The following is a 14,281-nucleotide window of genomic DNA, read 5'->3' on the forward strand; positions in this document are numbered from 1 at the left end:
CACCAGTGGTCTCCTCGCCTCTCATGTCCCGACTGTACTTCTTCATTTATAAGCAGGTGGTTTTCAACAAACAAGCAGTAATCCTCTAAGTAAAATCAACACAGTCACTGTTTTCTTGTTTTCTCACGTGTCCCACACACTGTCATTTTCCAGAAGAGCTGCTGCTTTGCACCATGCTGCACCGTGTATTCTAGTGAAAGCCCTGGTCACCTCAAGGCCGTGCATCCTTGGGACACTAACTCCCTAAAGGTCTTCAGATTCCAGAATCACACACACAGCAGAACATTCTGTTGGTCAGCTTGTCTTAAACAGCATGTCTTAAATGAGAAGGTAGCTTAAAATAAAGCAATGTTACATTTTGTTAATGCAGCTTATTGAGTGCCTAGGTTACTACATACAAATGACTACAAATTCTTAATTCTTAACACAGATGACTGCAACACAGCGTCCTTGTCTATCAGTTTGTCTGATGGCTCTGTGTGACAATATCGGGGTAAATAAAGTGTAAAGGATGAAGTCTCAGCTGAGTTGTATATTCTCTTTCTGTGTCATCAGCTTCTCTGCAATAGGGTCACACCTGGAACAATACAGACACGGAACAAAGAGACTGTGGTTAGTAAAGTACATGGGTGAGAAAAGCACAATGAAGCCAGTTTTTTGTGTTTGCTCCCTCAGCCTACCAAGAAACAACTCAAAATGCTGATTCAATTGCTGCTACCTGCACCTCTGTTGAACATAAGAACATAAGAAAGTTTACAAACGAGAGGAGGCCATTCGGCCCATCTTGCTCGTTTGGTTGTTAGTAGCTTATTGATCCCAAAATCTCATCAAGCAGCTTCTTGAAGGATCCCAGGGTGTCAGCTTCAACAACATTACTGGGGAGTTGATTCCAGACCCTCACAATTCTCTGTGTAAAAAAGTGTCTCCTATTTTCTGTTCTGAATGCCCCTTTTTCTAAACTCCATTTGTGACCCCTGGTCCTTGTTTCTTTTTTCAGGCTGAAAAAGTCCCTTGGGTCGACACTGTCAATACCTTTTAGAATTTTGAATGCTTGAATTAGGTCGCCACGTAGTCTTCTTTGTTCAAGACTGAACAGATTCAATTCTTTTAGCCTGTCTGCATATGACATGCCTTTTAAGCCCGGAATAATTCTGGTCGCTCTTCTTTGCACTCTTTCTAGAGCAGCAATATCTTTTTTATAGCGAGGTGACCAGAACTGCACACAATATTCAAGATGAGGTCTTACTAGTGCATTGTACAGTTTTAACATTACTTCCCTTGATTTAAATTCAACACTTTTCACAATGTATCCGAGTATCTTGTTAGCCTTTTTTATAGCTTCCCCACATTGTCTAGATGAAGACATTTCTGAGTCAACAAAAACTCCTAGGTCTTTTTCATAGATTCCTTCTCCAATTTCAATATCTCCCATATGATATTTATAATGTACATTTTTATTTCCTGCGTGCAGTACCTTACACTTTTCTCTATTAAATGTCATTTGCCATGTGTCTGCCCAGTTCTGAATCTTGTCTAGATCATTTTGAATGACCTTTGCTGCTGCAACAGTGTTTGCCACTCCTCCTACTTTTGTGTCGTCTGCAAATTTAACAAGTTTGCTTACTATACCAGAATCTAAATCATTAATGTAGATTAGGAATAGCAGAGGACCTAATACTGATCCCTGTGGTACACCGCTGGTTACCACACTCCATTCTGAGGTTTTTCCTCTAATCAGTACTTTCTGTTTTCTACATGTTAACCACTCCCTAATCCATGTACATGTGTTTCCTTGAATCCCAACTGCGTTCAGTTTGAGAATTAATCTTTTGTGCGGGACTTTGTCAAAAGCTTTCTGGAAATCTAAATAAACCATGTCATATGCTTTGCAATTATCCATTATCGATGTTGCATCCTCAAAAAAAATCAAGCAAGTTAGTTAGACACGATCTCCCTTTCCTAAAACCATGTTGACTGTCTCCCAGAAAACCCTGTTACCATAATAGGTAATTTTCCATTTTGGATCTTATTATAGTTTCCATAAACTTTGCATATAATAGAATGACCTCTGTTGCACTGTTTCATCCTTGCAGAAGATGAGCGCTAAGTTTGCTGTGCTGTGAACAGAATGAAAATGGTTTTTCATTTATAAACTGTGATGGGATTAAATAAAACAGATGAGATCAGTCAGAAATGTCCAAAATTGATTTTAGTCTCAATGATATAGAAATTTGTAACACATCCCTGTATAAAGTTGTACTATAGCAGTGGCTAAAACAGAATAGAAGAAATATGGCGAAAGAATCAATCCCACTTCTGTGAAGCAGCTCAGCTCTGAGTGTCCCCAGGACTGAGTGCAGCAGGAATGTGAGAAGCAGGAGCGCTCTCAGGATCTCTTCTGAACTCTACCCTCCTTGTTGGTGTGCGGTGCTCTGTCCTATCAAGACAATGCTGGAGTATCAGTGAGACGCAGGACCGCTCTCAGGATCTCCTCTGAACTCTACCCTCCTTGTTGGTGTGCTGTGCTCTGTCCTATCAAGACAATGCTGGAGTATCAGTGACACTGACGTCTGTTATTCATGTGAGACTCACAGGAAACACAAAAACGCACGTAGCTCAGAAGAGTCAGGCAACTGACTTAAACGGAAAACGACAGGCTATAGAACCAATCTAAAAAAAAACAACCCATAGGCTATAGAACCAAACTCAAACAGCTATAGCTGGTTCAAGAGAATACCTTAAAAATCCCTTCATTCAATTTAACAAGATCAGTACATATTTTGAAATAAGTAATGCTGTTTTTAATACATCTTTTTGGGGTGATGATTGATTTGGAAAAAGAACAGAACCCAATAGTTATTAAAAGTGCATGAAAATGTATCTTTACCTGTCGTCGCTGGTGGAGCTGGATGAAGCATCACTTTGTTCCTTTGCTGAAATAATAATAATAATAAATAATAATAATAATAATAATAAATAATAATAATAATAATAATAATAAAAGCAGACCCCAGGAATGAGAAGATCTTTCATAGAAGAGCCTTTAAAGCCCTTCTCACTTGGGTTTATATTTGAATGCTACTGTAGTTCAGTATCTAGCAGGTGCGGCACTAGAAAACAATGATCTCCTAAAAGCAGAGCAAACCAGGGAGAGACAGCTCTGCACAAACACATCTATTACAACTCTGAACCACAGAAAACAATGATCTCCTAAAAGCAGAGCAAACCAGGGAGAGACAGCTCTGCACAAACACATCTATTAACAACTCTGACCCATAGAAAACAATGATCTCCTAAAAGCAGAGCAAACCAGGGAGAGACAGCTCTGCACAAACACATCTATTACAACTCTGACCCATAGAAAACAATGATCTCCTAAAAGCAGAGCAAACCAGGGAGAGACAGCTCTGCACAAACACATCTATTACAACTCTGAACCATAGAAAACAACGATCTCCTAAAAGCAGAGCAAACCAGGGAGAGACAGCTCTGCACAAACACATCTATTACAACTCTGACCCATAGAAAACAATGATCTCCTAAAAGCAGAGCAAACCAGGGAGAGACAGCTCTGCACAAACACATCTATTACAACTCTGAACCACAGAAAACAATGATCTCCTAAAAGCAGAGCAAACCAGGGAGAGACAGCTCTGCACAAACACATCTATTACAACTCTGAACCTCAGAAAACAATGATCTCCTAAAAGTAGAGCAAACCAGGGAGAGATAGCTCTGCACAAACACATCTATTACAACTCTGAACCACAGAAAACAATGATCTCCTAAAAGCAGAGCAAACCAGGGAGAGACAGCTCTGCACAAACACATCTATTACAACTCTGACCCATAGAAAACAATGATCTCCTAAAAGCAGAGCAAACCAGGGAGAGACAGCTCTGCACAAACACATCTATTACAACTCTGAACCATAGAAAACAATGATCTCCTAAAAGCAGAGCAAACCAGGGAGAGACAGCTCTGCACAAACACATCTATTACAACTCTGAACCACAGAAAACAATGATCTCCTAAAAGCAGAGCAAACCAGGGAGAGACAGCTCTGCACAAACACATCTATTACAACTCTGACCCATAGGAAAGATATTAAGAAGGTACAGGCAGTTTCTACAAACAGGTTTTCATGCAGAGTAAGTTAAGTTTCTCAAGAACGGTATTTAAAGAACTGCATTCTAACCTCTCTAACAAATTCAGAGACGTCCTTTCACTTGTAATTGTTGAATTCAATTGTTTGCTTTTCTCCAGCCTTGATCTTCAAACCACTAGAAGTGTTTTATTTCTTCTTCTTAAATGTATGCAATTAAAACACATCTAAAATACTCACTCTGCGCTGCTGTGTAGTCAGGGCTCCTGGCACCTAGGAGTGAATTACAAAACTCAGGGTTACTGTATTTACAAGTGAATCTATCAGCAGCTTCATATTATTGAGAAATGTACTGTCATCATTCCACACACTGGAGAAGGTTGTGATTGCACTCGTGTTATTAGTGCACACATGCCAGGGCTGGATTCACTTTCCCTGCACCCAGCCCTGCTTTATAGAGCTATAGGACCCTGTTGAGATTCATTGCTAAAAGCACTCCCTAAACAACAGAAATCTGACCTAGTGCACTAAAATCGCAGCAGATCTTGTTCTGAAGATTCTGCCAGTTACTCTCCTTCATGTCCACCTGTAAGAGTCCCGTTGAGCTTGTTTTCCAAGAGCACAGCATGTGTGTTTAACTCATGTTGGGTGACGTTTCCAGTACTCTGCAAATCTGGAGTTCCATCAGTGGTTGAAACCCTTGGGTAGCTGTTTCAGGAGTTAGGGCTTGATCCATCCTCACTGCTGCCAGGAGTTTATTCAGAACCTAAACTCTAAGGCCAGCTGAAAGCTGAGCCCAGAGAGGACTGTGGAAGACAGCTCTTCAGATTCCTACATGGAGGAATCAGCAGCCCAGTGCAAAGACTTATACAGGAACCTTTTACACATTTACTGCAGGAGAGACCAGGGGAGTTAAAAGACTGGGATCAACTAGAAATGGGAGTTTGTTCATGCTAAGCTCATAAATATGTATATTTCATCAGGACCTGTCTATTCTGTATATACAGAACACAACTGATAAAGGAATTAGAAATGCAGCATTAATGAAGCAGCTTTTAACCCCGCCTCCCTCTCTCTCACCTGATGCTCTTTTCTTCCAGATGTGAACTCCTATGATCACTGCGATGATCAGACCCAGAGCAGCCAGCACACCACCAGCAACAAACCCCACGTTCAGAGCAGACTCTGGAGCTGCAAACACACAGGAGACTGTTTAGCAAAAGCAATCAGTGAAGATAATGACCCACATCCCTGCAGCAGGCATTAGGCTCTGTGTAAAGCACAGTAATACCAGTGGTGTGAAAGTTTACCACAGGCATTTAGCATTTCCAGTAAAAACCAATCTAATCCAGCCCCTCTACAAACCAGCATTCTAATTCAGTATGATTTTGGGTCCCTACCAAATCCCTATTGAAATGAATGGTGTGATACAGTCCTCTACATTCCCTATTGAAATGAATGGTGTGATACAGTCCTCTACAATCCCTATTGAAATGAATGGTGTGATCCAGTCCTCTACAATCCCTATTGAAATGAATGGTGTGATCCAGTCCTCTACAATCCCTATTGAAATGAATGGTGTGATACAGTCCTCTACAATCCCTATTGAAATGAATGGTGTGATCCAGTCCTCTACAATCCCTATTGTAATGAATGGTATTATCCAGTCATCTACAATCCCTATTGAAATGAATGGTGTGATACAGTCCTCTACAATCCCTATTGAAATGAATGGTGTGATACAGTCCTCTACAATCCCTATTGAAATGAATGGTGTGATCCAGTCCTCTACAATCCCTATTGAAATGAATGGTGTGATCCAGTCCTCTACAATCCCTATTGAAATGAATGGTGTGATCCAGTCCTCTACAATCGCTATTGAAATGAATGGTGTGATCCAGTCCTCTACAATCCCTATTGAAATGAATGGTGTGATCCAGTCCTCTACAAATCCCTATTGAATGAATGGTGTTATCCAGTCCTCTACAATCCCTATTGAAATGAATGGTGTGATACAGTCCTCTACAATCCCTATTGAAATGAATGGTGTGATCCAGTCCTCTACAATCCCTATTGAAATGAATGGTGTGATCCAGTCCTCTACAATCCCTATTGAAATGAATGGTGTGATACAGTCCTCTACAATCCCTATTGAAATGAATGGTGTGATCCAGTCCTCTACAATCCCTATTGAAATGAATGGTGTGATCCAGTCCTCTACAATCCCTATTGAAATGAATGGTGTGATCCAGTCCTCTACAATCCCTATTGAAATGAATGGTGTGATCCAGTCCTCTACAATCCCTATTGAAATGAATGGTGTGATACAGTCCTCTACAATCCCTATTGAAATGAATGGTGTGATCCAGTCCTCTACAATCCCTATTGAAATGAATGGTGTGATCCAGTCCTCTACAATCCCTATTGAAATGAATGGTGTGATCCAGTCCTCTACAATCCCTATTGAAATGAATGGTGTGATCCAGTCCTCTACAATCCCTATTGAAATGAATGGTGTGATCCAGTCCTCTACAATCCCTATTGAAATGAATGGTGTGATCCAGTCCTCTACAATCCCTATTGAAATGAATGGTGTGATCCAGTCCTCTACAATCCCTATTGAAATGAATGGTGTGATCCAGTCCTCTACAATCCCTATTGAAATGAATGGTGTGATCCAGTCCTCTACAATCCCTATTGAAATGAATGGTGTGATCCAGTCCTCTACAATCCCTATTGAAATGAATGGTGTGATACAGTCCTCTACAATCCCTATTGAAATGAATGGTGTGATCCAGTCCTCTACAATCCCTATTGAAATGAATGGTGTGATCCAGTCCTCTACAATCCCTATTGAAATGAATGGTGTGATCCAGTCCTCTACAATCCCTATTGAAATGAATGGTGTGATCCAGTCCTCTACAATCCCTATTGAAATGAATGGTGTGATCCAGTCCTCTACAATCCCTATTGAAATGAATGGTGTGATACAGTCCTCTACAATCCCTATTGAAATGAATGGTGTGATCCAGTCCTCTACAATCCCTATTGAAATGAATGGTGTGATCCAGTCCTCTACAATCCCTATTGAAATGAATGGTGTGATCCAGTCCTCTACAATCCCTATTGAAATGAATGGTGTGATCCAGTCCTCTACAATCCCTATTGAAATGAATGGTGTGATCCAGTCCTCTACAATCCCTATTGAAATGAATGGTGTGATCCAGTCCTCTACAATCCCTATTGAAATGAATGGTGTGATCCAGTCCTCTACAATCCCTATTGAAATGAATGGTGTGATCCAGTCCTCTACAATCCCTATTGAAATGAATGGTGTGATCCAGTCCTCTACAATCCCTATTGAAATGAATGGTGTGATCCAGTCCTCTACAATCCCTATTGAAATGAATGGTGTGATCCAGTCCTCTACAATCCCTATTGAAATGAATGGTGTGATCCAGTCCTCTACAATCCCTATTGAAATGAATGGTGTGATCCAGTCCTCTACAATCCCTATTGAAATGAATGGTGTGATACAGTCCTCTACAATCCCTATTGAAATGAATGGTGTGATCCAGTCCTCTACAATCCCTATTGAAATGAATGGTGTGATACAGTCCTCTACAATCCCTATTGAAATGAATGGTGTGATACAGTCCTCTACAATCCCTATTGAAATGAATGGTGTGATCCAGTCCTCTACAATCCCTATTGAAATGAATGGTGTGATCCAGTCCTCTACAATCCCTATTGAAATGAATGGTGTGATCCAGTCCTCTACAATCCCTATTGAAATGAATGGTGTGATCCAGTCCTCTACAATCCCTATTGAAATGAATGGTGTGATCCAGTCCTCTACAATCCCTATTGAAATGAATGGTGTGATCCAGTCCTCTACAATCCCTATTGAAATGAATGGTGTGATCCAGTCCTCTACAATCCCTATTGAAATGAATGGTGTGATCCAGTCCTCTACAATCCCTATTGAAATGAATGGTGTGATACAGTCCTCTACAATCCCTATTGAAATGAATGGTGTGATCCAGTCCTCTACAATCCCTATTGAAATGAATGGTGTGATACAGTCCTCTACAATCCCTATTGAAATGAATGGTGTGATCCAGTCCTCTACAATCCCTATTGAAATGAATGGTGTGATACAGTCCTCTACAATCCCTATTGAAATGAATGGTGTGATACAGTCCTCTACAATCCCTATTGAAATGAATGCTATGATCACCTTTACAATCTGTCTACTCTGGAATCCAGTATGATTTTTAAAGTCTATTCTATCTAAAGTCAGTGTAAATCTGGCACAGGATTTAAAGTTTAAGAAACAAAATGTAAACTAAAGCTAGACGTTGCGTATAGACTCAAAATCTCATCATTGATATTCTGAATTGAGCAGCTGCTGAACAGCAAATAAAATGTCTGAACATTCTCACTATGAGCTCTCTCTTGAACATTCTCACAATGAGCTCTCTCTTGAACATGCTCACAATGAGCTCTCTCTTGAAGATGCTCACAATGAGCTCTCTCTTGAAGATGCTCACAATGAGCTCTCTCTTGAACATTCTCACAATGAGCTCTCTCTTGAACATCCTCACAATGAGCTCTCTCTTGAACATGCTCACAATGAGCTCTCTCTTGAACATGCTCACAATGAGCTCTCTCTTGAACATGCTCACAATGAGCTCTCTCTTGAACATGCTCACAATGAGCTCTCTCTTGAAGATGCTCACAATGAGCTCTCTCTTGAACATGCTCACAATGAGCTCTCTCTTGAACATGCTCACAATGAGCTCTCTCTTGAACATTCTCACAATGAGCTCTCTCTTGAACATGCTCACAATGAGCTCTCTCTTGAACATCCTCACAATGAGCTCTCTCTTGAACATGCTCACAATGAGCTCTCTCTTGAACATTCTCACAATGAGCTCTCTTGAAGATGCTCACAATGAGCTCTCTCTTGAACATGCTCACAATGAGCTCTCTCTTGAACATGCTCACAATGAGCTCTCTCTTGAAGATGCTCACAATGAGCTCTCTCTTGAACATGCTCACAATGAGCTCTCTCTTGAACATGCTCACAATGAGCTCTCTCTTGAACATTCTCACAATGAGCTCTCTCTTGAACATGCTCACAATGAGCTCTCTCTTGAACATTCTCACAATGAGCTCTCTCTGAAGATGCTCACAATGAGCTCTCTCTTGAAGATGCTCACAATGATCTCTCTCTTGAAGATGCTCACAATGAGCTCTCTCAAAAAACCTCAACATGGTCTTCAAGCCAGTAATCTGTGACACCTGCTTGATGTGGGAAATCCGAGAAAACCCAGCGGAGCTAAACCAAGTGTGCGTAAAGTGCCGCGCGATCCAGGATTTGCATAAACTAGTAAGCATGCTAGAAATGGAGCTGGAAGAAGTGAGACAGCAACAAGATCTTGAGGAACTGGCACACCCACAATTCATGGAAGTCTGCATCACCCCTAACAGACTGAAAGCCACCAGGGAGATAGAAGGTCAGAACAGCTGGGTTCAGGTAGGCAGAAGCAGGGAAAAAAAGAAACTTCGTCAAACACAACCACCAGAAATCAAAACAACCAACAGATTTGAGTCACTTCAGAATTTTGATGAGCAGAACCAACAACAAGAGAATGAAAGGAACAACATCCAGGACCCCATTGACAGTGGTGACCAGACAGCAAAAAGAAGGGAGGTCATGATTGTTGGGGACTCCATATTGAGAAACACAGCAAGTTCAGTTCGCAGTTTGGACCCCCTTACTACAACAGTGTGCTGCCTTCCGGGAGCCTCGGTCAAGCACATCACTGAAAACGTGGACAGGCTCCTAGAACGAACAGGAGACGACCCGGTAGTAGTCGTCCACATCGGTACAAACAACATTGGAAGAGACAGACCAAAATCCCTGCAAAACAAATTCAGAGAGCTAGGAAGGAAATTAAAAGAGAAAACCAAAACTGTGGTATTTTCTGGTATACTACCCGCACCTTGCAAAGGACCATATGGACAGCTGGAAATAATTAATCAAAACCAATGGTTGAAGACGTGGTGCACACGGGAAGGCTTCACCTATCTTGATCATTGGACCACTTTCTACAACGAGGACTATCTGTATAGACGGGATGGACTGCATTTAAATAACAAGGGAACTAGTCTACTTGGAGAAAAGATCCTCGAGCAGGTTCGGAAGCATTTAAACTAGAAAGGAAGGGGGGAGAAATCAACAAAAAAACAGAAGGGAGACCGCATCAAAACAAGAACAACAACTCAGGTAAGACAACCATTAAATGTATTTATCTAAATGCTAGAAGTATCAGAAACAAAATTCTAGAACTTGAAGCTACTGCACTAACAGGTAACTATGATGTGATAGGTGTTACAGAAACGTGGTTATCTGAGAGTGATGGGGACGAATATAATATTTGTGGGTATACACTGTATAGGAAAGACAGGCAGGACAGAAGAGGAGGAGGGGTAGCGCTATACATAAGAAACAGTCTTGAAGCCCAGGTGTTAAACCTGGACAAAGAAAATAAAACCGAATCAATATGGGTCAGAATAACAGACAAAAATTCAAAAGGCATAATAATAGGAGCATGCTATAGACCGCCAGATTCAGACGGTGAGCAAAATAATCTGTTATACAATGACATTAGAAATGTGTGTAGCAAAGGAGAAGCCATACTAATGGGGGATTTCAACTTCCCCCAAATAAAATGGGAAAACCCGGTGGGTAGCGCGAAGGATGAAATAGAAATGGTGGAAATGACAAATGACTGCTTCCTAACACAATTTGTGAAGGCACCCACTAGAGGGGAGGCATGCCTTGATTTAGTCTTTTCAAATAACGAAGATAGAATAACTAAAACAGAGGTCAGAGAACCACTGGCAAACTCAGACCACAACATGGTCTCATTTGAAGTGTTTTTTAAATCCTCAAAAGTAAAGACTAAAGCTAAGGTTTACAATTTTAGAAAAGCAAACTATGAAGGTATGAAACAGAGACTAACAGAAGTAGATTGGAGTAAAATAGAGAAAACACCCACAGAAGAAGGATGGTTGTTCTTCAAAAACGTAGTACTAGAGGCGCAAAACAATTATATCCCTAAAGTAGACAAATCTAAATGTAAAACTAAATTGCCAAAATGGTTTAATAGATCAATTAAAAAAAATATTCAGCGAAAAAAGGCACTTTACAGAGCATTAAAAAAGGACCAAAAAGAAAGTACACAGAAAGAGTACACAGAACTGCAAATGCAAGTCAAAAAGGAAGTTAGAAAGGCCAAGAGAGAAATAGAAATGAACATTGCTAAGGGAGCTAAAACCAATTCCAAAATGTTTTTCCAATATTACAACAGCAAGAGAACATTCAAAGAGGAGATTAAATGTTTAAGAGATACAAATGGCAAAATCGTAGAGGAAGAAAAAAAAATAGCAAATATGTTAAATGATTACTTTTCACAAGTTTTTACAAAGGAAGATACTGACAACATGCCCCACATGTCATCCAGTTCCTATCCAGTTTTAAATAACTTTAGCATAACTGAGGCAGAAGTGTTAAAGGGACTAGGAGCTCTTAAAATAAACAAATCCCCTGGGCCGGATGAGATCCTCCCAGTAGTACTCAAAGAAATGAAAGAAGTAATTTACAAACCGCTAACCAAGATCATGCAGCAGTCTCTTGACACAGGGGTGGTACCGACAGACTGGAAAATTGCAAACGTAATACCGATCCACAAAAAGGGAAACAAAACTGAACCAGGTAACTACAGACCAGTAAGCCTGACTTCTATTATATGCAAACTTATGGAAACTATAATAAGAGCCAAAATGGAAAATTACCTATATGGTAACAGGGTACTGGGAGACAGTCAACATGGTTTTAGGAAAGGGAGATCGTGTCTAACTAACTTGCTTGATTTTTTTGAGGATGCAACATCGATAATGGATAATTGCAAAGCATATGACATGGTTTATTTAGATTTCCAGAAAGCTTTTGACAAAGTCCCGCACAAAAGATTAATTCTCAAACTGAACGCAGTTGGGATTCAAGGAAACACATGTACATGGATTAGGGAGTGGTTAACATGTAGAAAACAGAAAGTACTGATTAGAGGAAAAACCTCAGAATGGAGTGTGGTAACCAGCGGTGTACCACAGGGATCAGTATTAGGTCCTCTGCTATTCCTAATCTACATTAATGATTTAGATTCTGGTATAGTAAGCAAACTTGTTAAATTTGCAGACGACACAAAAGTAGGAGGAGTGGCAAACACTGTTGCAGCAGCAAAGGTCATTCAAAATGATCTAGACAAGATTCAGAACTGGGCAGACACATGGCAAATGACATTTAATAGAGAAAAGTGTAAGGTACTGCACGCAGGAAATAAAAATGTACATTATAAATATCATATGGGAGATATTGAAATTGGAGAAGGAATCTATGAAAAAGACCTAGGAGTTTTTGTTGACTCAGAAATGTCTTCATCTAGGCAATGTGGGGAAGCTATAAAAAAGGCTAACAAGATACTCGGATACATTGTGAAAAGTGTTGAATTTAAATCAAGGGAAGTAATGTTAAAACTGTACAATGCACTAGTAAGACCTCATCTTGAATATTGTGTGCAGTTCTGGTCACCTCGCTATAAAAAAGATATTGCTGCTCTAGAAAGAGTGCAAAGAAGAGCGACCAGAATTATTCCGGGCTTAAAAGGCATGTCATATGCAGACAGGCTAAAAGAATTGAATCTGTTCAGTCTTGAACAAAGAAGACTACGTGGCGACCTAATTCAAGCATTCAAAATTCTAAAAGGTATTGACAGTGTCGACCCAAGGGACTTTTTCAGCCTGAAAAAAGAAACAAGGACCAGGGGTCACAAATGGAGTTTAGAAAAAGGGGCATTCAGAACAGAAAATAGGAGGCACTTTTTTACACAGAGAATTGTGAGGGTCTGGAATCAACTCCCCAGTAATGTTGTTGAAGCTGACACCCTGGGATCCTTCAAGAAGCTGCTTGATGAGATTTTGGGATCAATAAGCTACTAACAACCAAACGAGCAAGATGGGCCGAATGGCCTCCTCTCGTTTGTAAACTTTCTTATGTTCTTATGTTCTTATGTTCTCTTCTAAGATGCTCACAATGAGCTCTCTCTTTTGAACATCCTCACAATGAGCTCTCTCTTGAACATCCTCACAATGAGCTCTCTCTTGAACATGCTCACAATGAGCTAATTCAAAACTCAACTCTGAAAAGAAAAGATGCCGACTGAAAAGAAACACGGAGAAAACCTGAAAGCAGGAGAAACATCCTGAATCCCGCAGTGTGAATGAGAGACCATCTCTCTATAGGAGAGGATTAAACAGGCTTGTGCTAATAACAGGTGAAGATGTGTTGAGGCATTGTTGTGTTTAATGTATTTCCTGAGGCACTACTGAGTTTATTATGAACTGATGTCAGTAATAAAGTGTTCTTGTTTTTGTTTTACCATGGTCCCAGGGTCCATATCGGAGGGGTCCCTGCTCACACAGTCTATTTCATTTACCAGGGTCTCTCTCTCTCTCTCTCTCTCTCTCTCTCTCTCTCTCTCTCTCTCTCTCTCTCTCTCTCTCTCTCTCTCTTATCCCATTTCACATCCATCTTCTCATCCAGGCTGGCGTGGTGCACCTGGCAGGAGTAGCTGTGTTTCTTCTGGTCCTCAGGACTCACTGTCAGGATCTTTCTCAGCTGGTAGGTTGTGTCCCCGTTGGGTAGCACCTCTCCACTCCACACCCCCTCCTCCAGCACAGCCTCCCCATCTCTGACCCAGTTCACCTCAACCTCTCGGGGGTAGAACCCCGTCACGTGGCAAATGACGTCCGTTCCTGCAGATTCATGCACTTTCCTCTGTATCAGCATCACTGCAGGGCGGACTGGTAAAAGAGAACAGCAGTGCTGTTACAGTTAGACCCCAGTATTGTTTCATGCAGTATTCAATCACACTGTAGAAACACCCTCCACTCTGATTGGCTGACAGGGTATATGTAAATGGAGCTAAGGTATGGCTGTCACAAAGACGGCCGGAGTGGGTGACGTCAGACCAGAAACAGGAAATAAACAACAAGAGAGGTGGAGTTTGGTGGAGCTGAGCGAATGGTTTCGCTCAGCATTTAATA

General features: G+C 40.8%; 1 protein-coding gene and 1 long non-coding RNA gene across 2 annotated transcripts; both read right to left on the minus strand.

Annotated features, from left to right (window-relative positions):
• Positions 1 to 524: 524 nt before the first annotated feature.
• Positions 525 to 5,410, minus strand: LOC121311348. Its single transcript, XR_005949190.1, has 4 exons — positions 5,186 to 5,410; positions 4,346 to 4,378; positions 2,888 to 2,933; positions 525 to 577 (listed from the first exon to the last, which is right to left on the minus strand). It is a non-coding gene; the product is annotated as an uncharacterized LOC121311348 (long non-coding RNA).
• An 8,335-nt stretch (positions 5,411 to 13,745) lies between these two features.
• LOC121311349 (class II histocompatibility antigen, B-L beta chain-like) lies at positions 13,746 to 14,038 on the minus strand (the record flags this gene model as incomplete). Its single annotated transcript, XM_041243924.1, has 1 exon — positions 13,746 to 14,038. A coding segment is annotated over one exon (293 nt), but the record flags the coding sequence as incomplete, so codon positions are not given.
• Between the last annotated feature and the right edge of the window lie 243 nt (positions 14,039 to 14,281).

The sequence above is a fragment of the Polyodon spathula genome, unplaced genomic scaffold (assembly GCF_017654505.1).
Source record: "Polyodon spathula isolate WHYD16114869_AA unplaced genomic scaffold, ASM1765450v1 scaffolds_3158, whole genome shotgun sequence".
Taxonomy (NCBI): domain Eukaryota; kingdom Metazoa; phylum Chordata; class Actinopteri; order Acipenseriformes; family Polyodontidae; genus Polyodon; species Polyodon spathula.